Raw genomic sequence first — 22,364 nt, forward strand, 5'->3', positions numbered from 1 at the left:
CTATAGCTAAACCAAAACCAAACCCGACACCACAAGTCATGTCGAAGCCTCTGGGGACTTGATATATTTTTCCATACCCTCACGGGTATAGTATCTTCTGCTCTGTTCGAGTGGCCTTATGGACCACCTTGAATCATTCATGCTGATTCAAGGCTTCTGAGCCTGGGAGTTATTTCCTTGAGTTGTTTTATAGATAGGCCGATTGACTTTCATGGGATTTTTTATCTGCCGGGAACTATTTTGTTTTATTGAAGCTAGTATATATATTGCACTATAGTCTGATATTCTATGGATGTGATTATTCCAAAATGCTTTCACCTCTACCAACCGAGTGATAATCCATGAACCCCAAATCCACACCTTACATCCTAAACATAAAATCTCACCATAATAAACCATATCACACAGAACCGAAAAATGGCACCATGTATATAACTAATCGTTTCGGCGACTCAGTCAAACGAAGACTCAGTCAACTCATCATAATTTTATAACCCCATAACCACAAAGGATAGGAAGGAGAAAAAAGAAGAAAGAAAAAAGCTACATCAACAAACTAACTAGCTAGCTGGATCACGCGTAAATAAAAAAATGAAAAAAGAATAAAGAGTTTTTTTTGATCATAGTAACCCTCATCCAGACCGACCCATAGCACGATTGGAAGGAAATGAAAGGAGGCCCCGCAAACCCCCCACCACCCCACCAGATTCTCCTATATGCATGCAGAAGAGGAAAACCACGAAAGAAAAAAACAAAAGCGGGAAAAGCCAAAATCGAAGCAAACCGGTAGCGAATGATGGGGGTGACTATATAAAAACGAATGAATAAGCATGGGGCAGTAAGGTAGGTATAATACTGGGCAAAGATTGTAATAGGAGGGTGGATGGATAAAGCATAGACACGAAAGAAGTGCAACCACAGCCAGGTTAATAAAGAAGGAAGAAAATAGCGCATGAATCCAGCCCTTGCATGGTTTGAAATAAAAAGCTAAACACAGCGAATGTAGGGGAAGAAGGTATCGGTTAATACCGGTCCCAGCCAACTAGCAATATCAAAATATATAGATTCGAAAATGACCCCGCCAGAAAGAATAGAAGAAATATAACGGTAGATAAGATAAGATAGAAATAGAAACGACATCCTTAAGCAATATCGCTATCGCACCTGCAGATTGTTTTCGTTCGCCTTTCCTCGAAAACCATCGCCCTGTCGCTCAGGTGCGTCATAGTAAACATCGCTTCCCCCTCCGTTCAGCCTGGGTATGATCCCAACGCCGTTTTGGCCTATATCTCCGTTTTCCTGCGGCCGCTGTTGAGATGAGCTTTCTACCCCTGTTTCGTCGTACCGCCCACCCCTAAGTCTAGGTGTGGACGATTCCTCTGCTACTGCCCGCTCTTGCTCTCGCTGCAACTGAGCAATCCTCTCTTTATTACTCGTAATTGTTGGGGTCATGTCGCCCGTGAAATCTGGTGAGTTTCTAGAACGTGGATGATGGGGATTCTCTGGTAAGTGGTCTGTGGCGTAGTGGAATTGATAGGGATAGACGTCTTGGGAGGATGTTGAGAAAGTGGTGATTATAGGCGCAGTTTGTCCATTTGTACTGGTGCCTGTTGTGTCTAACGTGAGCTCGCCCTCCAAAGGCCCCGATTCTGCAGAGGAAGATGGGGTCATGGTAGCTGGATCCATGCGATCGTATGAAGTCCGGGCATCGCGAAAAAGACGAACATATTCTTCAGGAATTAAACCCGTATCTCCTGTAGTTCTATTAGTAACAATTCGATCGTTCGCCTCAAATGGCCTGCTTTGCGCAAGGAGAAATCCACATACCAGTCCTGGGATCCTGCGCAACCAACCACCCCTGTCCATGCCTATAGCTAACCCATACGATCTGTCCTTCTACCAATGGAAGCTCATTCTCATTCTCACTCGTAAAATCAAACAATGCGACAGCCTTCCCGCTCATCTCCTCATCCGGACTCGTTATTTGAAATTGATAATCTCTGCTGAACCTGCTATCTTCGTCGTCATAGAGATCTTCGCCTTCCTCTTCGTCGTCATATTCATGCCCATCCTCATCAGAATAGTGATATTGGTGAGAATTGTATTCGGGGTCGTCCGGGTCATATTCCTCCTCACCTTCTCCCTCATGGTTGTACATCTCATCACCAGGTTCTCCGCCGGCGAGATCCGTGCGGCGTCCAGCGCGGGTTGTGTAGTAGTCCCCCCCAGGAGAGATACCATTTTCGATCGCAGATCTTCGATCCCCTTCCCATTCGTCACCCTGTCCTCCCGCAGGAAAGTGTTGCGACGTATTGGGCGCCACTGCATTCTTACTCTGCCCTCTTAAATGGTTACTCTGCATGTGCGCAGCAGAAGACTTGTGCTTTCTATGTTTCGGCAAAACAACAGGGCTCTGTAGATCCTCATCCTCACTCCACGGCGGACCATCGGAAAAGTTAAGAGGCGGTGGCTGGTTCGTGGATCTTTGTCGAGCTGCTGATGACTCCCATCCTCCAGAGGCGCTGGCAGAAGTGAGGTCGAAAGAAGGATGAGCGGGATCTGAAAGTCGACGGTACCCGCTGCCGCCGCCGGTAAACCAGGAGCTACCACCGCCAGGAGTATTCTCAAAATATTCGGAGCCGCGCTGTGAGCCAGCAGGGGTAGAAAGCCCTGAAGCGATAGAGGGACCGTAATGTAAAGGATGTAGTGAAGGATAGGCGAAATCTCGGACGGAAGTATAGGACAGAGACGAAACGAATTGTGGGTTGAACGAATCGCGATTGGAAGACAGGGTCGACATAATGGAGATTCTGGTCGCCTGTGGAGGAGGGAACGACGGAATACGATGCTTACCTGGCTGTGGGGAAGCAGCTGGAGAGGCAGTAAAGGTGAACGAAGGACTGGGAGAAGCGGGGGGTTGTTGGTTAGGTGTTGGGGGGTTCCTTGAGGAATTTGAGGAAGTGGAAAGTCGTTTTTCTGCCGAAGATGTGGTCGGTAGTAAATTCGAGTTCCGGACAGAGGATGGAACTGTGTTAGAAGTAGAAATAGATCGCTCTGAACCAGCAGTAGCCTCGGGGGATTCAGAAATGGTACATGTAGTCTGAGGACCTGGAGAATGAGGGGATGAAGTGGGAGAAGCCATAGTGATCACCTCAGAGTGTAAGGAGGAGAGGAAGGAGGTAGTAAAATGAGGAGAAGTTGAAGTTGAGGTTGGTGAATGGGGGGAAGGGGGGTTGGAAGAGGGGCGATGTGAAGATGTGGGGGGGGGGGGGGGGGGGGTGAAGATGGATGACGGCGGGGGAGGGGAGGGGACGCTATGTATGATGAACGGGGCTGGCAAGAGAACGTATGAATGAAAAGGAACGAAAGCAAAAACGCGATTATCCTAGTCTCCCAAACTCTGACTATCGGAGGATTGATTGTTATCGTGTGTACGGGTGGCTGTGTGCTGTCTGTACCTGGAGCAGTGCAGCAACGTATGGGCCTATGTACAGTAATGTGTATGTACCAGAGGGAAGCAAGTGTCGTTTGGAAACCTCAGTAACAATAACCAGCCAGTAACGACTACTGACGGTACAAAAGCGGGGAGTGGAACAGCGAGGTGCAGATAGATAGACAGATAGACAGTTGCGCGCTACAGGGAGCAGCAGAGACAGACTGAGAGTGAGGTATGCGGAGGAGGGGTCCTCCAGCGATCCGAGGGTGATTAATTGATTCTGATTGATGTTGTTCCGCGAGCGTGCCTGGCTGTTTGCGTTCTGGATGGAAGACTTAAGGGAACAACAGACAACACCCCAAAGGTCATTCTGATTTTACAACAACCCCCTCTCCTCGATCAAGCCATGCCAAACGCTGTCGCCGTCGCTTCATTTCCTGGGATCCAAAAAAGAAGTCTTTATCCATGATCTAACAGATGCCTGTATCTCTTGTTACCTACATGTAGGTACTTTTAATATGTACCACCTGTCCAAGGGCAACACTCTATCTGTCTATTCATTCCCCAAGAAACTCAACTTTTACCGAGCGTATAAAGAACCTTTAGTGTAGGCACATACATGCTGAAAACAAAAACATGAAAATAACAAGATAGAGATGTCTCAATTCTTTCGTTAGACACCTTCCCCTCTCGACAGGGTCTTCACTTACCTCCCCGGGAAAGGTCGCTTTCTGATTGTGCACTCCCATTCGCTTGTGTCCTTTGATCATAGACGCTTTTTTTCCTCGTGCATCGTCGTGCTTGTCTATTTTTAGATATGTATGAGGCTTGGCACTGGTTTCTTGGCTGGCCCCTGTTACATCGTTGCCTTCCAACAATTTGAACCTCAACCTCTTTTTCATCCAAACAAACATCGGTTCATCATCACCATCTACCAAACAACACCGTGACGTTTACCAAGGTAGAGGCGATCATAGGGAAAATCCCACATAGATTAATTATCAGGTATATATTCTTCCATCTATCCGATTACCCTTTGCTTATTCCGCGCCCTTGTTTCTTGCCCCTCCCTCGAGAAAATAACATGATGAGCCTTAAAATATTGGAGCTGTCCTATGTCACCTCGGTGTCATTGAGGAGAGAACTAATTATACGCAAACTTCTGACTTCATTTCCCATATATCCCTCCTGCATATCCCCCATCGTAAAACTTGTACCTGAACTAGTTGCTGACAATTTGCCTCCCTTGGTGAAATTTCAGCCAGCCACTATCACAGGGGGAAAAAAAGCCAAAAAAGATGCAGGCTCAGCCACCACAACAGGCGTCATCAGCCATACTGGAAACATCTGCGCAAGCATCTGTCGATGGCTCTGAGAAGAAAGATTTCCCGCTGAAATTTTGTACTGTTTGTGCTAGTAATCAAAATCGGTTTGTCAACTTCTGCTTTGTCCCCTTATCCTCTCCCCCCTCCCGCACACATTGATTCAACGGCTACCGCCACAACCCGTTAGAATGCCTAGGTAGTGGTGGGGCAAAAAGTTTCTTGCTCTTCCTCCTATCACCAAATGTAGAATTTTCATTTCATATAAAGGCGAGGACCGAATGCGGATGATTTGAGATGAGTGAGTTAGTGAGGGCGGGGTGAGATGACTTTACCCCGCTACCGCTAGTACGGGGAGAAGAGAAGGTAACTCTCGCTACCCATACAGCGGGTGAGAGGCAAGTGCTGCGTATTGCATCACCTGGTAAACGGGGAGCCCGATGTTGAGCACACCCTAGCTGATAAATGCTGTTACGCTGCGGCGCGAAAGCAGCGGCTGTTTGCCGCTTGGTGGTGGTGGCCGGCGGCTATCAAAATCAAGTGTGGCCAACTGAGGGGTCGGCTCGATTGGAAAGCAATGATTGATACGCAGTGCTATCAAAAATCTCTCACTGGTCTACACTACTCATCTCATATCTCCGATCCTCTTTCTCCCTCGGCAAGGAAACCCTGGAAATGATGAGATTGTTATCAAGTATACGTACAATAGCAAAAGAAACACAAATATGCACCTGCCTCACAATCATGATCCCCATAATAGCTATGACGCCTAAATACTGAGTCCATATCGTGCTATACAGTTCAATGGAAGCCCACCTCGTCCTCTCACTCGCATCCTACCCCGTGATATCGTTCGGCACCGGCTCTGCTGTCCGTCTCCCTGGTCCTTCAATCGACAAACCTAACATCTATGCCTTCAACTCTACTACCTACGATGAAATGTATCAAGAGCTCAAGCACAAAGATCCGCGTCTTTACACTGCTAATGGACTCCTGGGCATGTTGGATCGGAACCGGCACATCAAAGGGAGCCCAGAGAGATGGCAGGACTGGAAAGTGGGCGTGCCGAGAAAGGATGGAGTTCAGGATGGGGTTGTTGACGTAGTTTTCACGTGCGAGGAAAGGTGCTGGGATATCGTGGTTGAAGGTTTATATATCCCTTCGTTACTATATTACTTTCTTTCGCCATATCTAACGAGTAAAATAGACCTCCTCAATCGCAATTCGCCACTAAACCGCCTCGTCCATATCATAAACGTGGATATCAAGGATAACCATGAAGAAGCCGTCGTAGGAGGCAAGGGTATTCTTGAGTTAGCTCATATGCTGACCGCCGCCGCGAAAGAAGAGAGGGAGAAGTATGGAGAAGCGTATATGAGGGATAGCGTAGACAAGAGGGTGCCAGAGGTTTTAGCCAGCTGGCAAGAAAAGTTTCCAAATCTTCCAGCGTTGTGGACGGTTGGATATTTTTAGGGATTCAAGGGCTTCTCTTTCTTTTCTTTTCTTTTCTTTTCTTTTTTCTTTAATTGGCGCATTCTGGGAGGTTCAATGAGCGGAATGTTTAAATTGGCCATTGGCTGAAAATGACGATTTCTTAAAGGTTTACGTACTAGGTTTTTTTCTTTGGGGTGGTGGGTATTAACTACTTTATGGAGTATAAATGTAATAAGTACAAGTACCTATCACACATGGATTTAGTGTCCAATTCTGAATTATTGAAGGTTTAAGTATAATAGAGGGTTTTAGCTGCACAATTTGGACAGAAACTCGGGTAATTTGGACAGAAACTCATGCACGTTACAGCCAATAAGAAGTGCAGGAGTTTCTGTCCAAATGCTCGAGTTTCTGTCCAAATTGTGCAGCTAAATTTTAAAACCCTCTAATATGATAAGTTGGTGCGAGTGATTAGGCATGGTGCACTCGGATGTTACCCGGCCCGACCGGCCCAGGCTTGGCTGGATGCGTGTAACTTTGCCCTGCCCTGCTGTGTTCCAGGCACAACGAACTACTTCCAACATCCGTCATCTCTCAACCTCCCTAAAAAAAACATCACCCCCCTTTGACTCTTTCACTCACTCCAACCTCATTATCTACTATACTCACCTCTAGACAGATTTTCGGAGAAACACTCCCCACATAGCTACCTCTAAACTTACAGAGAAAACAAATACATAGCTTCTAGCCAAGAGGATGCCTGCACCACCTCCCCCTCCCCCGCCACTCCCATCATTTGGGGGCGGGCCACCACCACCTCCTCCTCCTCCACCGTCTGGTGGAGCTCCTGCTCCCCGTCCAACTCCAAATAGGGTATACCCCCCAACAAGACACCATAGATTACCATCATCTAACCTTCCAGTCCAGGGCGGCCTCAATAATGAAATCACAAAAGGTTTCAAACTCAAGAAAGTCTCACAGATAAACGACCGTAGTGCGCCTGCTGTTGCTGGAAAACTTGCAGACAGCGCTCCGGTTAAGGGACCCAGTTTGGGAGCACCCCCGGTCCCTGGGGGTGCGCCGAGAGTGCCGAGTGGAGCCGCACCAAGGATTCCCAGTGGGGGTGCTCCTAGTACTCCCGCGAGGTTGAGGGCGAGTAGTGGCAGTAGTAGCTATACTCCTGCGGAACCTAGCCCTCAGTTGGCGGGCTTGTTTGCCGGGGGTATGCCAACACTGAGAAGTACAAAGGGTGGAGTGAATACAGGTGGTGCGTGAATGAACCCCCCAATCCCTGGTTTTTAGAAATCTAGGCTGAGAAGCTGACTATTGAAATAGCAAATCGTGATTCGACAGTTTCAGATTCGTCAGACACCAATACAACACCGCCCCGGGCAGCCCCATCAATCCCGAGACTTCCAACTCTCCGGCCAACAGTTCATTCCGTCCCAAGCGCACCACCTGGTATCCGAAAGCCGCCACCGATGCCTATTAAGAGGCCGAACTCATCCGCGCCTTTAAGGCAAGTACAAAGCTCACCATCCAGTCCACCACGCGCTACCCCACCCCTGCCTCCACATGTACCTGGATCGCTAGCTCCTGGGCGTCCGCCAGTGCCGCCGGTTCGGAAGTCCCCATCCCCAACATCAGGTTACGGTGCACCAAGCTCCGCTCCACCGCTCCCACCTACTGCAGCGCCGAGGCCACCGAGAAACAATCCCCCTCCGCCACCACCTCCACCAACCAACGGTAACGGGGTCTCTTCAAGACCAGCAGCCCCGCCCCCACCGCCTCCACCCGTGGCGAGAAGTTTTATTGATCCGAGTACCTTCACACTGGGTGGAACGGGAGGATTGGGAGCCGGTGGGGCCAAGAAAATTGTAATTGACGACAAGAGATGGAAATTTAAGAGGGAGCAGGACCTGCCAGATCCGAGGCCATTTTCAGGCATGACGAAAGTTTATCGGAGTGGTAGGGGAAGCTCAGTGCCGCTCAATCTGGCGGCATTGGAGTAGTGTGTAAAGAAGTTTCGAATGGACAATTTGTTTTGAGTTTTTTTCTTGGTTTGGACGTTTGGTTGGCTGGCTGCTTGTCTTTTAAAAAGGGGTTTTTTGATTTGTAGTTTACCTTTGCTTATTTCTTTTCTTTTCTTTCTTTCTTTTAGGTTTTGATATCCTCTTGTCTTGTTGGGTTGGTTGGTTCCGGAGTACGGATCTGTGTGAACTAAGTATCTCTAAGTAGAGAGCAAGGGGTTTCGTCGTGAAGTTTTTAACACTGTTTTTTCGAATTCACATCTTGGAATTGACTGGTTTTGACCTCGTATAAATGTATGTTACTGTAGGCGTGATTAATAATATAACTCTCGGGGGATTAGTCCCGTAACCAAAATATCACTCAATGGCATTTGTAGCATGTCCAAAAATCAAATCATCACTGATTTTGTTGGTGGTAATGATGGGCGCCATCCGCTATCCAGTGGGTCTAAATTATCTATTTTATAACAAAAAATGTTGATGCTCCAGTAGAGATTTGAACTCCAGATCTTCGCATTACAAGTGCGACGCCTTACCCCTTGGCCACAAGAGCTGATGATGACATGCCGCTCAATTGGAATTTATCCTACTCATTTAGGTTAGTTGGGAATCGGCCGTCCGCAACAACACCCTCAGTCTATGAAGAAGTTAGTTAATCTCTCATACGCGATTTTTTATTGGTTTACTTTTATCGGAGCAATGATTTGCTTGGATTGTTTATTCGAGAGCCCTAATTTTATCATAAGCCCGAGATGAAGGCCCAGCACAAAAACCCGCTCCGTGTGCGTGCCCTCTGTAGTCCCAAATAATTGAAAGGGCAATACCTAAAATTTCGAAGCTTACCAGGCGGGGAAGATTAGGTGTTGGACTTGGCGTTAGCTAACTTAAATCAACCCCCGTAGTTTACGCCCTCTTCTGGAAAGGCGTAGTTTTCGAGCGGAATTGAGAGCACCGATTTTGAGGATGACGGACTTTGCATGGCAGATTTTGGGTAGAGTAGACTTGATGCTTGTAGCCATGCTTTTTATGATGTAAGTAGATGGGGTAGGCATCGACGGTGACAGTCTACAGGGTCTTAAGTGGTTCATGTTTCTAGCGTTTTTCTCTGTTTTATTTCGACAGTTGTGATTTTTTCTGGTTGCATGTTCTATCGTTCGTCACCTGAGTTTCTCAAATCTAATCATGTAGTATGTAAGGTCATCGAGATGTTGTGGAGCGTCGTTGTGTAAATTAGACCACACACGTCACATTCCTTGTTCTAGGGCTTGGTCATAAAAGATCACTCGATAGCAACGGACTAGTGGAGGAGCTTATGCGCCGTGTACGCGTATATTCCATTCTTCCACCCTCACCAAACAACCGAAGAGCCAAGGCCGAGTGATTACTCGTGAACTGTCAAGATGTACCTAAAATTTAATTGGATATGAGGCGTGATATATAGCCTTTTTACTGAAGATGGTGCGATCTGTCGATCTCGCTGCTTCACCTCGATTCGATGGCTGAGGGGAAACAAGGTCGATGAGAGATCGCCATGTATGCATATAGACAAGTGAAACGTCAAGTTTCAGGTTTGACGCGCCCCGTCACGAATCCAACCGACGTTTCTTTTGATAGGGTTTTTTGTTTCCTAAACAGACCGTTTTCTGTAATATCCTGCATCAAGCATATGTGGCCATGGTACCTCCGATCCGCTTACTGGCTATCGTGTTTCAGATAGATATGTAAACATGGCACGATGGCCACTTGGGACTGTGGGCGTCCCTCCAATTGCTTTTTCCCCCGGAGTTCTTGTGGTACGCTGTTCTTTTTTCTTCTGACAACATGATGCATTGTCTACAGCGCACGCACACACAGCCTTCTAGCTCCACATTGCCCCACTCGTTCGTTCAATGTTACCAGAAGGGCCTAGAGAGTGCTCATGTGCTTCTGGTTTCCAGTTGTTTTTGGTCATTTTACCCTTCTTACGAATTATGCTGGCCTAGTCCGAACTTGATGGGTTTGATATAGATTCATGGGCGGTCACTCGCTTCGCGCCACCATGGAACCGAGGTAAAGGAGGTAAATGTTTGAAGAGGTCAGATCAAGACAGTTATACGTTAATCTGAGATAGATAGTTTATAAACATATTATACTCCAAAGATTTCATAGCTTTTACCACAGCTCATACCTGGTTACGCCTTGTCTGATTATATAGGAGGTATTTTCCGCATAATTGGTTATTTAGGGTGTACTTATGTAGTTTGTGATTGGCTTAGGCTGCCGGTAAATTCGTAAGTATTTGAGTTGTACTGATTAAACTTTGAGTGTACATGTAGTTAACTAAAGTGTTCAATATATAAATCATAATTGATAAGCATCTGCAGTGACAAACGAGAGACCAAGAGCAATGAAACCATATGAAAGATTGATATAACCGAGTGATTTAACTCAGGAGTTCCAAAAAATAAAAGAGAAGAAAGATAGAAAAATGCGAGCTTATGACCTTGCCTCCTCTCTCCATAGTTTCCAAGAACGCCATTAAAACCGTAACACCTAAAATTCATTAAAGAAAAGTCACCAGTTACGTTGGAAATCCATCAATACGATGAACTTTTAGTCCCCGCCTTTGTGATAACACCGCGGAAGATACCAGACAATGAGGAGGCACTCGAATTCACTGAAACTGCCGAATAAAAGCTTGGGGTTTTGCTCTTATGACCCCGTTGGGTTCTTGCGCTATCAACTCGTGCTAGTGGGCGGTCTATCAAGTGTCAAAAATCTGCATAGTCCGATTGGTTTAGGAGACCTCTTACATGCATCGTGTTCCTTCAGAATACGGCAGGGGAATCCGCTTATTAACGAGACATCGCATTCCTTGTCAGAAAGGGAGAGGAATATTCTCATCGAGTCCTCAGGGCCAAGCATCGAGAAGTTAATCTTCATCTCGAATGGCTTTCCCTTAGTGACATTATCAAACAAACTGTCTTCAGCTATGAGTTGCTGATCTGGAGTTCCTCTAGAGTTTCTCCTTTCGTTCATAAAAAACAAGTGATTCCGACGGGGCAAGCCATTCCGACGTGTCTCGAGCCGTTTGCACAGCCTTTTCAATGCATCAGAACCTGGCTCAAGTCGACAGAGTATAGTTCCTATGTATATATTAATATTTTCAGGATTCTTTTATTTTTGTTGGAGAATTTAGAACGCCGAGTTACCTTCACAATCCCACTTATTCAATACCCCTTGAGCCACCCTGGAAGATCCATCAAGCCTAAAGTAAAATAGGGAGGCTATGAGTTTTGTTGAAATTTGATCAATCAGTGGGTTGTTAAAGCAGAAGTCCTCCGCTGCTCGCTTCAAGTTTGCCATCATCACAACCTGATCAATCGTCGGGAGTTTGTTAGGAAGGTCAACATTTAAACGATGATATTTGGCAGCTTTATCTTCATCCTGCATTGGTAACGAGCGTAGAAAATTAGACCATGTCTGCTCGCAGCCCACGCTGCTCTCGATTTGTTGTGTGGCTATCTTGAGAAGAACTTTGGCAAATTCTAATGCCCCGCGCTTTGCTCTTAACCGCCGGCCTTGTTTGTCCAAGTCAGGTTTAGGGGTTGGATCATAACCGGTGCCAATAGAAAGTAAGATATCGGGGTGCTTATTTGCAAGGTTCGGCCACAAAAGCTTCCATTCCTGGTCAGCTACCACTACTGGATTATTGAATTTAAGACCTCCGTCATTAAAACTGTATCCAGTTGGTTTATGAAAAAAGGGTTTGAAGAATCTCGGAGCGGCAGAGGTTGCGCGTGCACTAAAAACGAGTTAGATTATATCGCATATTTCTAAAGATCATAACATGGTAACATTACGCTTCCCAGGTTTTCAATTCCTGATGGCTATTCTCAGCTCGCAAGAAGTTGTATTTAGTTTTTACTATTATTACTGTTAGTCCTAAATGAAGAAGGGCGGTAACTAGATGGGTTCTGTAATCAAAAGACTTACAGTCCTCAGTCAAGGGGCGGTTATAATTTGCAACCAAGTATGGATGTCCACTCGAAGAGATGGTGGTAACACCGGCCCTCAACATTTCTGTCCCCCCAGGCTCTCTTTTACCTCCGAAGATAGACTCGTCCCCAAATTTTTCTTTTAAGACCCTATCAATCCCCCTCGTTTCATACTTACTATGATATGTCGCTTCAACAAGCGTTTTCATTACTGGCAGATCTGCCCCGGTGCGTTTTTGAAATGCCTGTTCAGAAAAATCACTAAAAAAGTTTATGCATTCAGTCACGCTCACTCTTTTCGACGCAAGAGCGAGCGCTATTATTCCTCCAGAGCTAGAAAAAAAGAAAATTTTCAGTTTAACGATGAATGTAGTGATTGTACTTAAGTAGTCACATACCTTGTGCCGACTACGAGATCAAAGAAATCTTGGATTGGCACCCCAAGATTAATTTTTCTCTCTAAGGCTTCCAGCACTTTAAGCTGAATAATCCCCCGAATCCCCCCACTAAGTATAGTCAGATACCAGGGCAGTAAGTTCCATGAATAATGGTTGGGGAGAAGCCTACCCGTCGAGAGACAGAATTCGCAGGCCTGTGTGTTTTGGCCTTGTTTTATATTTCCATGGGATCTCCCACGGACTTTCCATATTGCTACAGAGCGGACAAATACTAATTTCACGCCAGAAACTCGAGGTAGGTAAGGTTGAATAGTTCTCGGCGCATCGCTCGCAGATTATGTGTCCGCAAGTCAGCGCGTGTATAGGCGTTCCCGATAAACAGCTGAAGCATGTTGTATGAGCTGTAAGAGGTGCTACGTCATGATCTCCATGATCTGTATCCCCTTTCCAGTTCCAATAACGACCATATCGGTTCAGTACACGATCCCGGTGGTATTGGGCCACGGAAATGCCCTGTCCTGCGCTAAATTCTTTCAATAAGCTGTCAAGTTCAGACGATATCGTACGAATGAAGTTATCGCTTTCTTTGTTAGAATTTTCAATGTAGGCAGAGCTGAAATCCCCAACGCCAAATACTTTCCCGTCCTCCATCTGATGGCCCTTCGAGTGTCCGGTGGCTACATTGGCGCAACGCCGGCCTTTCTTATCACGTTTTTCACATCGCCAATGCTTTTCATATACTTCTGCAAGAGCATCCTCGCAGAACTTTTGATATAACGGGAAGATCGTTGCAGCTTGGCCTATAGGTATCACATAGCTCATATTAGCATGTCGACGGTACTAAGTAGATACGCAGGAAAGCATGATCATGAGTTCATACCACCGTGCGGGTAACGGCTTCTGAAGGCATCCAAAAGAATGCAGGAAGCAACAAGTGGGGCTAGAAGCTTGAACATGTCTGTTCCCGACATTTGAGGGCTTTGAGTCATGATATGAACGGCTGCTTTAGCGATGTGATCTTTAAAGGTTGAAGAAACGGGGTTATGATGGAATGCCGCAGCAAGGAAGTTGAACGGTTTTGACGGGTTCTTCGAGAAATGATGAAAAGCGTGTCTAAGATAGACATCTAGTTCTTCACTTGTCATAAGAAGTCCAGCTTTTATCCTCAAGTCGTAGGCTTTTTGAGATCCTTCTTCCATAACTTTATATAAAACCTTGTATTGCTGTTCGATGACTGCTGGCGATTCCTTTGCATGAGGAATGCACACTATCTTAATGCCACTATAGTAGCACATAAGTAGCTCCTCTAGATTGTTAATGGTTTTCCCCAGGCTTCTCCATTTTTCAACACATTTTACCATGAAAGGATCATCTTTGATGCAATCAGCACGCTTCCTCAATTGATCGCCGGTTGTACCATCGATATCCCACCAAGGTGAAGCGATGTCCTACGTTAATGAGTTAGATCATAAGCATCTAAAGTACCGCAAATTTGTTGAAACGGACGAGGCATATCTTACCGATACCTCAAGCGCATTTACAACGATAACGGCGTAAGGCAGGACAGGCTGGTTAACTGACTGCTGAAAAACTTTATCTGCCCAGCGGATCAATTTTGAAATCACATTTTCGAGAGTCCTGTCCAGAGATTAGCCATAGGTGTGCTTTTACAAATATATATAAAATCCAATGCTCACCGAAAATTCCTAGTAACAAAACACACGACATCCGAGAACGTGAAAAGGACCCTAGGGTAGAGATTCTCTACCATCCATTGGCGCGATTTCTCCTGTCCGCGCGCCCATGTAATCCCATTGTCTCCGGGATCGTTTCTCGCGTGCCGTCTTTTTTGGCGGAAGTTTTTCACACCTTGATAAGCTCTGGTGGCCATGGGGATCTTAGTACCACCACTAAGACCTTCACAATCGGCATAGAAATACGGCCTATTGGTGTTATAAGTTATCGGGTCCGCAAACAAATGTACCGCATCACTGGTGGGCTCATCTAGTTCCCCAGATGTTCCCATGACTGGCACTTGGTCTGGTGCTAAAGTCGTATGTCGATGTATCTGAATATCAATTCAGTACAATTGCAAATCAGGCTATAAAAAGAGTGTGTAGATTCAATACCTTCATCAATGCATTTATTAATGTACTCTTTCCATGGCCTGTTTCCCCGACGAAACAAGTGATGGAGGGATGCTGCGTTCCAGCTTCCATTTCAGTCTCTGATGCAAGTTTAACATAACGCCCGTAGTCATGGAAACAGGGCTTTCGTGAATTTTCGCTAAACTCCACTCCGAACCATTTGGTATCAAAGTTATCTCTATGGAGTTGTTCCTGTCTTTTGGAATCTGTTTCTGGATTTAAGATCGAGTTGATGATTTCCCAAAGCCTCATGTCCGTTTTCTCGTGATTTTTCCTCCCTCTGGCTCGAGGGTTACTCCTGTGAGCTGCCTGAGCGATCCAGCACTTATCGCAAAGCACAATGCAGCAAATGTTACACCAGGATAAGACTCCAACGCGTACGTCTGGTTCCTGACAAGCTTCGCATGTGTCCGACGGTAATGGATCATTGTCGGCTTCGTATGACGTTCTTGAACCACCATCTTCATCTTCTCCGGGGGTGCGAATATGAACTCCTTCAAAACTTTTGAACGATTCATTATCGTCGCCTTCCTCACCATCTTCATCTTCATCTTCATCATCCTCGTCATCATAATCTTCCCCTCCGTTGCTCGACCATGAATCAACCTCGGAATTCCTGACTGATGATCTAAATTACCAACCCTAAGTTAGCCAGGTGCTGCGCGCGGTTATTGCATTTAGCCAAGTGATTAGAATTGAGCCATCTACCTTCTTGAGCCATTTATTGATATTCTCGAACCATATTTTCTTTAATTACCATCGTGTCAGTAATCTGGAATTTGCATAAGGTTTTAAGTAATGGATAATACCGTAGAGATGAGGTTGTAGTAACTGAAGAGGATATATTGTCTTCAGAACCGCTTGATGTTCTATGTTCAAATTCTTCGAATGTTTGGCTAGTATCAATTGTTATTGTGCTATCCGCTCTCGCTCTTGCGCGCTGATTTGAAGCTTTCGTGGTTTCTTTCCATTTTTTGAATACATACTTGACAGATGCGTTCATCGACATTTCTCCGATTATAAGCTTTAAGATGGTCAACGGATTCAGAGAAGTATGAGAGGGCCTTCAGGCTTTTCTGCAATGTTAAAGTATATCCGTTCGACACCTGTTCTAGATAAGAACCAAAGGGAAGAAAAAGTCATGATTATACTAGAAAAATGCGCTGGCAGTCAGGGCATCCCCAAGGCTGCGGTCAACGGTTCCTGTAACTTCAAAACAACAAATCAAACAGCAGAGACACGTAGATCCGACTGAAAGCTGAGAGAACATCCTTCATGCATACGATGTATGCACAATACCATGCACAAACTGGGTTGGGTATTCTTATCGCCCAATGAAAGGTACAGCGATGTAGCCCCGCTCCCAAACTCCAATTATCATGGATGTTCTTTATTCCAAAACTCCGTGGCTTCAACATATCATTTTCTTGAAACACCCATCCTTACTAGTGGCAGAATAATTGTATTGATACTCCTCCCTTTAAACGCCATCAAATTTCATACAGTTGACTATTGTCCAGCACAGCGTTTTGATGCAAAGAGTAGGCAGGCTTTTAAATGTACGCCACATACATAGAGTATGTGATAGGTACTTGATGTCTCATATATACTCTACCACGGAGCAATCGATCGTGAGAATCTGATCAATGGGATATTCATCCGAATTGCTGAGACGGTGTCTTGAAGCAAAGTCGTGGGGTACATGCGGTTGGTAAACCCCACCCAGGAGGGGTACAATCTCGGAGGGGCAACAGCTACCTAGGTGCTCTGCCTCGCTGTTCTCGATAGCGGTACACACGTATCAGCACCGCAACCACCCATGTACTGAACCACGGTGTGACGCAAACTTATTAAAAACAACAGCTATCTTATGCAAAGTGATGATGTAGTTAGTTCAATGACTTCATAAACGAGATGGAAATTGTGTAAACGGATCCTTCTTTATTGAAATTTGGCGATTGAGCTCGGACGAGACTACTTAGGCATCCACCACGAGCTCGGAACACAATTGAGTGGTAGGGCCTAGAAGCACTTTCTGTGAGCAAAAATTCCTTTTTCTTAATGCACGTAGGTACAGACTGCAGGCAGAACACAATGCCCGTTCATCCCCAAAGGTGTGGTTTTGACCAATCCGAGACGAATCCAGCAGGAATAAATGGCCCCACGACATAGGCGCCTGCTTGAAGATGAGGATTTTTGACTTTGTCGTCATTCAACAGAACATAACCCTCATCTCCTCATCTCAGTCCGACGTTGGAATAAAGTGCGGCTGATAAATATTTCCATGACATCAGTAGCCGGTCAAAGCGCTTCCAAACATTTGTGCCACAGTAGACTCGCTCACGGGTGTGGGGATTTTTGGTTTATTTCCATCCACAGGACAGCTAAATCTACAAGAATTAGTAAATTCGAAATACCACATGAAACTCGAACAATCCATTGTCTTGAATTATATCCATTTGAAAATCGGTTTTAGTACTTTCGGCGTTGCAATAAAAAATCCCCACGCACCCGTGGTCGCCACACCCGTGAGCGAGCCTAACGTCAGGGTCCTTAAGGAGATACCAGGGCTAGGGCAAAGAATTGACTTGGCGTTTTATAACATAAAAACATCTTTGACGATAAACCTCCCTCCTCTAGTTCTAGAGATGACTGGCATAGAAGATTTTTGAGCTCTGTAATCATTGCGCATGAAGAGCTGGTTGGTAGATAGTTTTGATGCGCAGTTGATTTGCGCTGTCTCCGCAATCTACTGGAGGGTCTAAAATACCCTGGCCCATATTGTGACTCTGTCATTGCCAACAAGCACGATATCTCCAGTTCAATTTACGAGAAGTCATGCACGTTAATTGTTTTAGAATGCGCCATTACATCGGCACACGTGGAACCTAAGACTTCATCAAAATAGCGTTGTGGTTCGATCAATTACTTTTTTACTTTTTTTCTTCTGGTAAGTACTATGCAATATGCCGAAGCAATTATTCTCGTGCTTTTGTTTAGTGATGTGTGTGGTTAAAGGCTGGCAAAAGGTTTCCACTGGAAGAACAGCTCATTGCAATTCCTACTGGACGAACCAGGTACGGATGCCCTCTGAGAATACTCTACTCCATGGCCAATTTTGTTTGAGATTTTCGCCTATTTGAAACAACAGGGCTGTGCTCCAGCTCGTACACACCGGAACTGGTTTTCTAGTCTCTGGTAACATCAGAGTACCTACGTGGGATTTTGGACACCTGACCCACCGCAAATCTTTTTAATCGGCGTGTCTGCCTAATTATCTTCAACTCCCTCCACCCTGACTGGATACCCGACCGCGCCATAATAAACATAAACAACAGATTTCTGGAATAATCGAGACTCTACGTCACTGCACATTGCGAAGAACCTTTTACAGGTACGTACCTACCTTATTGTTTGACCTGGTCACGACCACGCAAGTGATCGGAAAGTGAGAAGAAGTGATTACCGATCTCGCAACCTATTCACATACCCCACCTACCTCGGACACTTTACTCTTCTTTTGCAAACTGTAGGTTGAACTTCCCATCTCTCTGAATTGGATTACAAGCTTCTGCAGGGACCATCTATTAAACAAACTACTCGGGACAGATAGGAAGAGTTTGATATGAAAGGGAAATAGGACTGGGCGTTTGCCCCAAGCAATGTCCATAAGTGAAACTTCCGAATTTTAATTTTATACCTAGCGCACCTACATGTGATTTCACAAAATTTCTGGCCCTGTCCATTCTGCATCGTAGTCCTAGCTCCGTGGGCTCATGATAGGAGGATATATTCGATTTGTAAACGTGGTGTGACCCTCATCTTACCATCTTGCTATCGCGAACTTGTAGGGAAGGCCAAAGGTACTACCAATCTACCATATAGAGGTCACATGGACGTATGATGGATGAAATGATGGATAAAATGATGGTATTGGTGGCTTTGTGGTGGTTTTGCGTGGTTTTTCCTAGAACCGGTACTACGGAGCTTGAACCTGGATAGCGTACCATTGGAGGGCCCTACTAAACGGCCTGCGAATGCTTAAATGCTCATTTCTTGGATAAAATTTTCAACGCTTAATTAAGGGACGAAAAATAGCGCAACATCCGGGGCTATCAATCACTGATGCACAGTTATGGTGAAATTTAAACTAACGTTTAGATTCTCACATCCCAGGCATTCATATCATAGAAAATCACTCGCCCACCTTTGAGCACCTAAATGTGTTTCGTTTCGTGCCAAAGACTACTACGTAATTCCCAAAACCTTGCCTTAAAAAGAAAAGAGAGGGGGAGAGGTAAACCTCAATCACGTTGACGTCGAAAATATAGGTACTTGTAATTGATATGCCCTTGAAAAAGACCAAAAATCAACAAGCAAAATTAATTACAATTACCCAGGTGTATACTCCTCATGTACTCGTACTCATACAGAACCTCCTTACACGTACAGAACATCCGGCCCAAACCTTCATTTTTCCGCCTCCATACCCATCAACCAAGCAAACAAGAAAGATTCCCAAACCACCCCGACAAAATTATGTAATGAAAGAACAGATGGGTAACTAACAGTGAAACATATGAAGAGAAAACAAGACAAATCCATCGCCAAGGGCCGGAAACAAATGCACGCATGCGCCGACCACTCCACAAGAAACCACCGAATTTTATATAAACCAAGATAAAATGAAAAAAGAAACTACCAAAAGTCATTATGAGTACTTTACTCCACCTAGATCAAACATGGTCATTGGCTCCTCTATCAGCCCCCAGAATGTATCGTGCATATACTCTCCATTTCCGGTAAACACAGGGTGTGCATAATCCATCGGCCCTCCAGCGTGTACCCCGCCGTTATCACCACCCAAGCCGTACCCCATGTGCCCACTTTGCCCACTGTGCCCGCTGTGCCCACTGTGTGTCATCTCATTATTACCCATAACCGGCGTTATGGGCCCATTTCCATGACCCATAGCATACAAGTCATGATCTTGAGGCCATTTTCCATACGAGGGCGGCGCACTTCGTGGGGTTGTCATTCCCATGTTCGACGTTGGGCTGGGCGCGCTTGCGTATTGCCCATGGTGCGGTGATTCAAGGGCAGTAGTGGAGAGTATTTGTAATGGTGTTGCAGCGTTCAATGAAGACGACCTTGGTGGAAGAGGAGGCCGCATTGTATCATGATGACCCTTGTCGTGTTCTGGAGTATTTGCTGCAGATATGTCGTCCATGCTACGAGGAGTTTCCATCCCTTCCATTGGAATGGCACCATAGGTGTTGGGCGGGTGCCTGCCTTCTGAGAGCCCAAGACGCTTGAATGTGGGCTCCGGGACGCTCTCCGCAGACCCCCGGTCGATTTCGGCCTTTTGATTGCTGTACCAATGTCGTATCATCTGGAGAATTGCCGTAAACCTACCAGCCTGCTTACTTGCCTTCCCATCTGCAGCCTTCTTGAGAGTATCCAGCAGACGATCCATGTACTCATCTACCTTCAACGAGTTTTTATCGATAACCTTTCCTAGTTCGCTCTGTGGGTGCGAAGCTGAAAAGTACAACTTGATAAGAATTATACATGCATACGATGTCCTGACGAATGTGAACACAGGGACCGAGCGAATAGCTTGAATGGTCATGCCCATGAAGGTTTCGAGGACTTGGTGAGAAGATGAGAGACATCGGGAAATAGCGTCGAGGTGAAAGGAAGAGAGAAGCTCGTTGGGTTTAATTGACGGCTCACGCATCATGGATTCAGTATAGGGCGGTTGGAAGTCGTCAACATTATGGTCGCGATGCAGGGCAATCTCATGTGCGTATATCATGATTATATTGTAGGCCAGTTGGAGTGACTTTGCGCCTGAATTAGATGCACTATTAGCTTTCTTGAAGATGGTGCAGTGTAAATCTATAAAGTAAGAACCATACCTTCCCAGATATCTTGTGGACATTTCGACTTCCAATCCTCCAGTTGTTTTGCAAACCCTTTTAGTGAGAACTGGACTCTCTGGTCGTCAATCGTAACATTTGCATTTGGGTCGTCAAACGCAAATCCAATTCCAATCTCATCTGCAATCTTTTGTAACTTGACCCATTGGCAAAATGCCTTATCAGACGCGGCTGCCTGTGGGGAGCTCTCAAGTACCTCAAGGCATTCATCCATAAAATCTGTAAATCTAAGTAAGTTAGGCCTCCTCAGTGCCATAGACACATTACAGCATGACCAGTAGCATGCTAATAGTGCTCTTCTAGTCTCAATAGCTTCAGGATCAGGGAATGGTGATCTGAGTAGTGGGGGCACTGGAGGCACCGGCGCAGGCGGAGGGTGGAGTGTTGAGGGACCAGTATCACCGTCAGGTTTCTGTCGCCCCCCTCTTTCATTGCCAGCCTCTTCATGCGCAGCCCCACCCCCACTTGAAGATGGTATTGAAGCTTTCTGTGTCGGGAACGGTGGCAATCCCCGTACACTTCCTTTAATAATTTTCCGTTTCTTTGTAATCCCGATATCCAAGGCCATGACCGCAGCCTGATGGATATACATGTAGAACTTCAACTCTTGAAAATGATCTGGGGTATAGTACCACATGCTACATAAAGTCAAAGATTGTACAAGCTCAAGGCTCTTCTCCCCATTTATCATGACCCTTTCGGCGAATGCACGAGATATCTCATTATACAGCGTTTTATGCAATGCCGGATCACTCACTCCAGAAGCTGCAGCAAGGATGGCTAGAAACAACGTTGGCTTCTCCCAGCGTATGTCTTCAGCCGTTGTGTCGGGTGGGAACACAACAGCTGGGAGGTGTGGGACCATATCTTCAACGTAGTGGTTAAAGATCTTTGTAGCTGTCTCCATGCTCAATATCCCTCGGTCGACTACGTCAATAAAGACGTATTTAGCCATGTCCTCATCCGTGGGTCGCAGATAAGAGGTTGTGGGTATTTTCCCACCCTTCAGCGCTAGCGAGGAAGTCCCTTTGAAATTTCCATCTCCCAATATTTGATGTGGATCTTCATGTCTCAGTCTCTTAGGCGGCCTGGAGATAGGCGAGAATTCAGCGTCCACTGTACCAGGAGTATCCCCATCGTCCCCATATTCTTCCTCATCATCTTCATCTATACCCCGTGCCTGCCGTGCACGTGTTGCGTTTAAACTTGCCGTTAATGCATCGATCTTTTTCTCGAGCTCTGCAACCTTACTGTCACTCTTCTTCTGCCGTTTCCGTGACGGTGCTGTGAAGATACACTCCCTGTTCGCCTTGGCACAACGTTTACATGTTGCAAAAGGGTTTGCTTCGCTCGGTTCGCAACGAACCTTAAGGCCTCGACATGACTCGCAAGCTCGGGGTCGTTTCTGATCTGCTAATGCAGCTGCTGCGGAACCACTACCACTAGGAATTACAGTAGTAGAGGCAAAGACCGGGGGTGCACTTTGGATCGGCGTGTGGTGGTGAGGTGGTGGTGGTAAGAACCCGAGTGGTCTTCCACCACCTCCACTTCCACCTCCAGCTCCGTCGACTCCATGTGGGTGTGCAGGTGGTGTAGCTGTCGAGACACCGACGCTACCAACAGCAAAGGAAGAGCTCGACCCCGCACGTGGGTCCGCCAACCGGGGATCAATGTCCAT

The 22,364-nt window shown here is 46.0% G+C and overlaps 6 protein-coding genes across 6 annotated transcripts; 3 read left to right on the plus strand and 3 right to left on the minus strand.

Moving 5' to 3' along the window:
• Nucleotides 1-1,155: 1,155 nt before the first annotated feature.
• H6S33_005377 (uncharacterized protein) lies at nt 1,156-3,142 on the minus strand (the record flags this gene model as incomplete). Its single annotated transcript, XM_044837625.1, has 4 exons — nt 1,156-1,283; nt 1,353-1,754; nt 1,828-2,172; nt 2,281-3,142. 4 exons carry the CDS (start codon nt 3,140-3,142, stop codon nt 1,156-1,158), a joined length of 1,737 nt encoding a protein of 578 aa, XP_044698686.1.
• Nucleotides 3,143-5,562: 2,420 nt separating this feature from the next.
• H6S33_005378 (uncharacterized protein) lies at nt 5,563-6,231 on the plus strand (the record flags this gene model as incomplete). Its single annotated transcript, XM_044837636.1, has 2 exons — nt 5,563-5,905; nt 5,966-6,231. 2 exons carry the CDS (start codon nt 5,563-5,565, stop codon nt 6,229-6,231), a joined length of 609 nt encoding a protein of 202 aa, XP_044698687.1.
• A 717-nt stretch (nt 6,232-6,948) lies between these two features.
• H6S33_005379 (uncharacterized protein) lies at nt 6,949-8,204 on the plus strand (the record flags this gene model as incomplete). The annotated part of the gene is made up of 3 exons (XM_044837647.1): nt 6,949-7,065; nt 7,120-7,459; nt 7,528-8,204. 3 exons carry the CDS (start codon nt 6,949-6,951, stop codon nt 8,202-8,204), a joined length of 1,134 nt encoding a protein of 377 aa, XP_044698688.1.
• Nucleotides 8,205-10,798: 2,594 nt separating this feature from the next.
• On the minus strand, nt 10,799-15,753 carry H6S33_005380 (uncharacterized protein; the record flags this gene model as incomplete). The annotated part of the gene is made up of 14 exons (XM_044837658.1): nt 10,799-10,962; nt 11,015-11,347; nt 11,414-12,006; nt 12,065-12,128; nt 12,198-12,532; nt 12,598-12,705; nt 12,767-13,397; nt 13,478-14,045; nt 14,118-14,235; nt 14,295-14,665; nt 14,727-15,372; nt 15,453-15,491; nt 15,554-15,640; nt 15,731-15,753. The coding sequence occupies 14 exons, from the start codon at nt 15,751-15,753 to the stop codon at nt 10,799-10,801; spliced, it is 4,080 nt and encodes a 1,359-aa protein (XP_044698689.1).
• A 1,993-nt stretch (nt 15,754-17,746) lies between these two features.
• On the plus strand, nt 17,747-18,368 carry H6S33_005381 (uncharacterized protein; the record flags this gene model as incomplete). Its single annotated transcript, XM_044837669.1, has 4 exons — nt 17,747-17,821; nt 18,083-18,138; nt 18,204-18,273; nt 18,354-18,368. The coding sequence occupies 4 exons, from the start codon at nt 17,747-17,749 to the stop codon at nt 18,366-18,368; spliced, it is 216 nt and encodes a 71-aa protein (XP_044698690.1).
• A 1,087-nt stretch (nt 18,369-19,455) lies between these two features.
• On the minus strand, nt 19,456-22,364 carry H6S33_005382 (uncharacterized protein; the record flags this gene model as incomplete). The annotated part of the gene is made up of 2 exons (XM_044837680.1): nt 19,456-20,597; nt 20,666-22,364. 2 exons carry the CDS (start codon nt 22,362-22,364, stop codon nt 19,456-19,458), a joined length of 2,841 nt encoding a protein of 946 aa, XP_044698691.1.

Source organism: Morchella sextelata (assembly GCF_020137385.1).
Source record: "Morchella sextelata strain SCLS chromosome Unknown scls_2, whole genome shotgun sequence".
Taxonomy (NCBI): domain Eukaryota; kingdom Fungi; phylum Ascomycota; class Pezizomycetes; order Pezizales; family Morchellaceae; genus Morchella; species Morchella sextelata.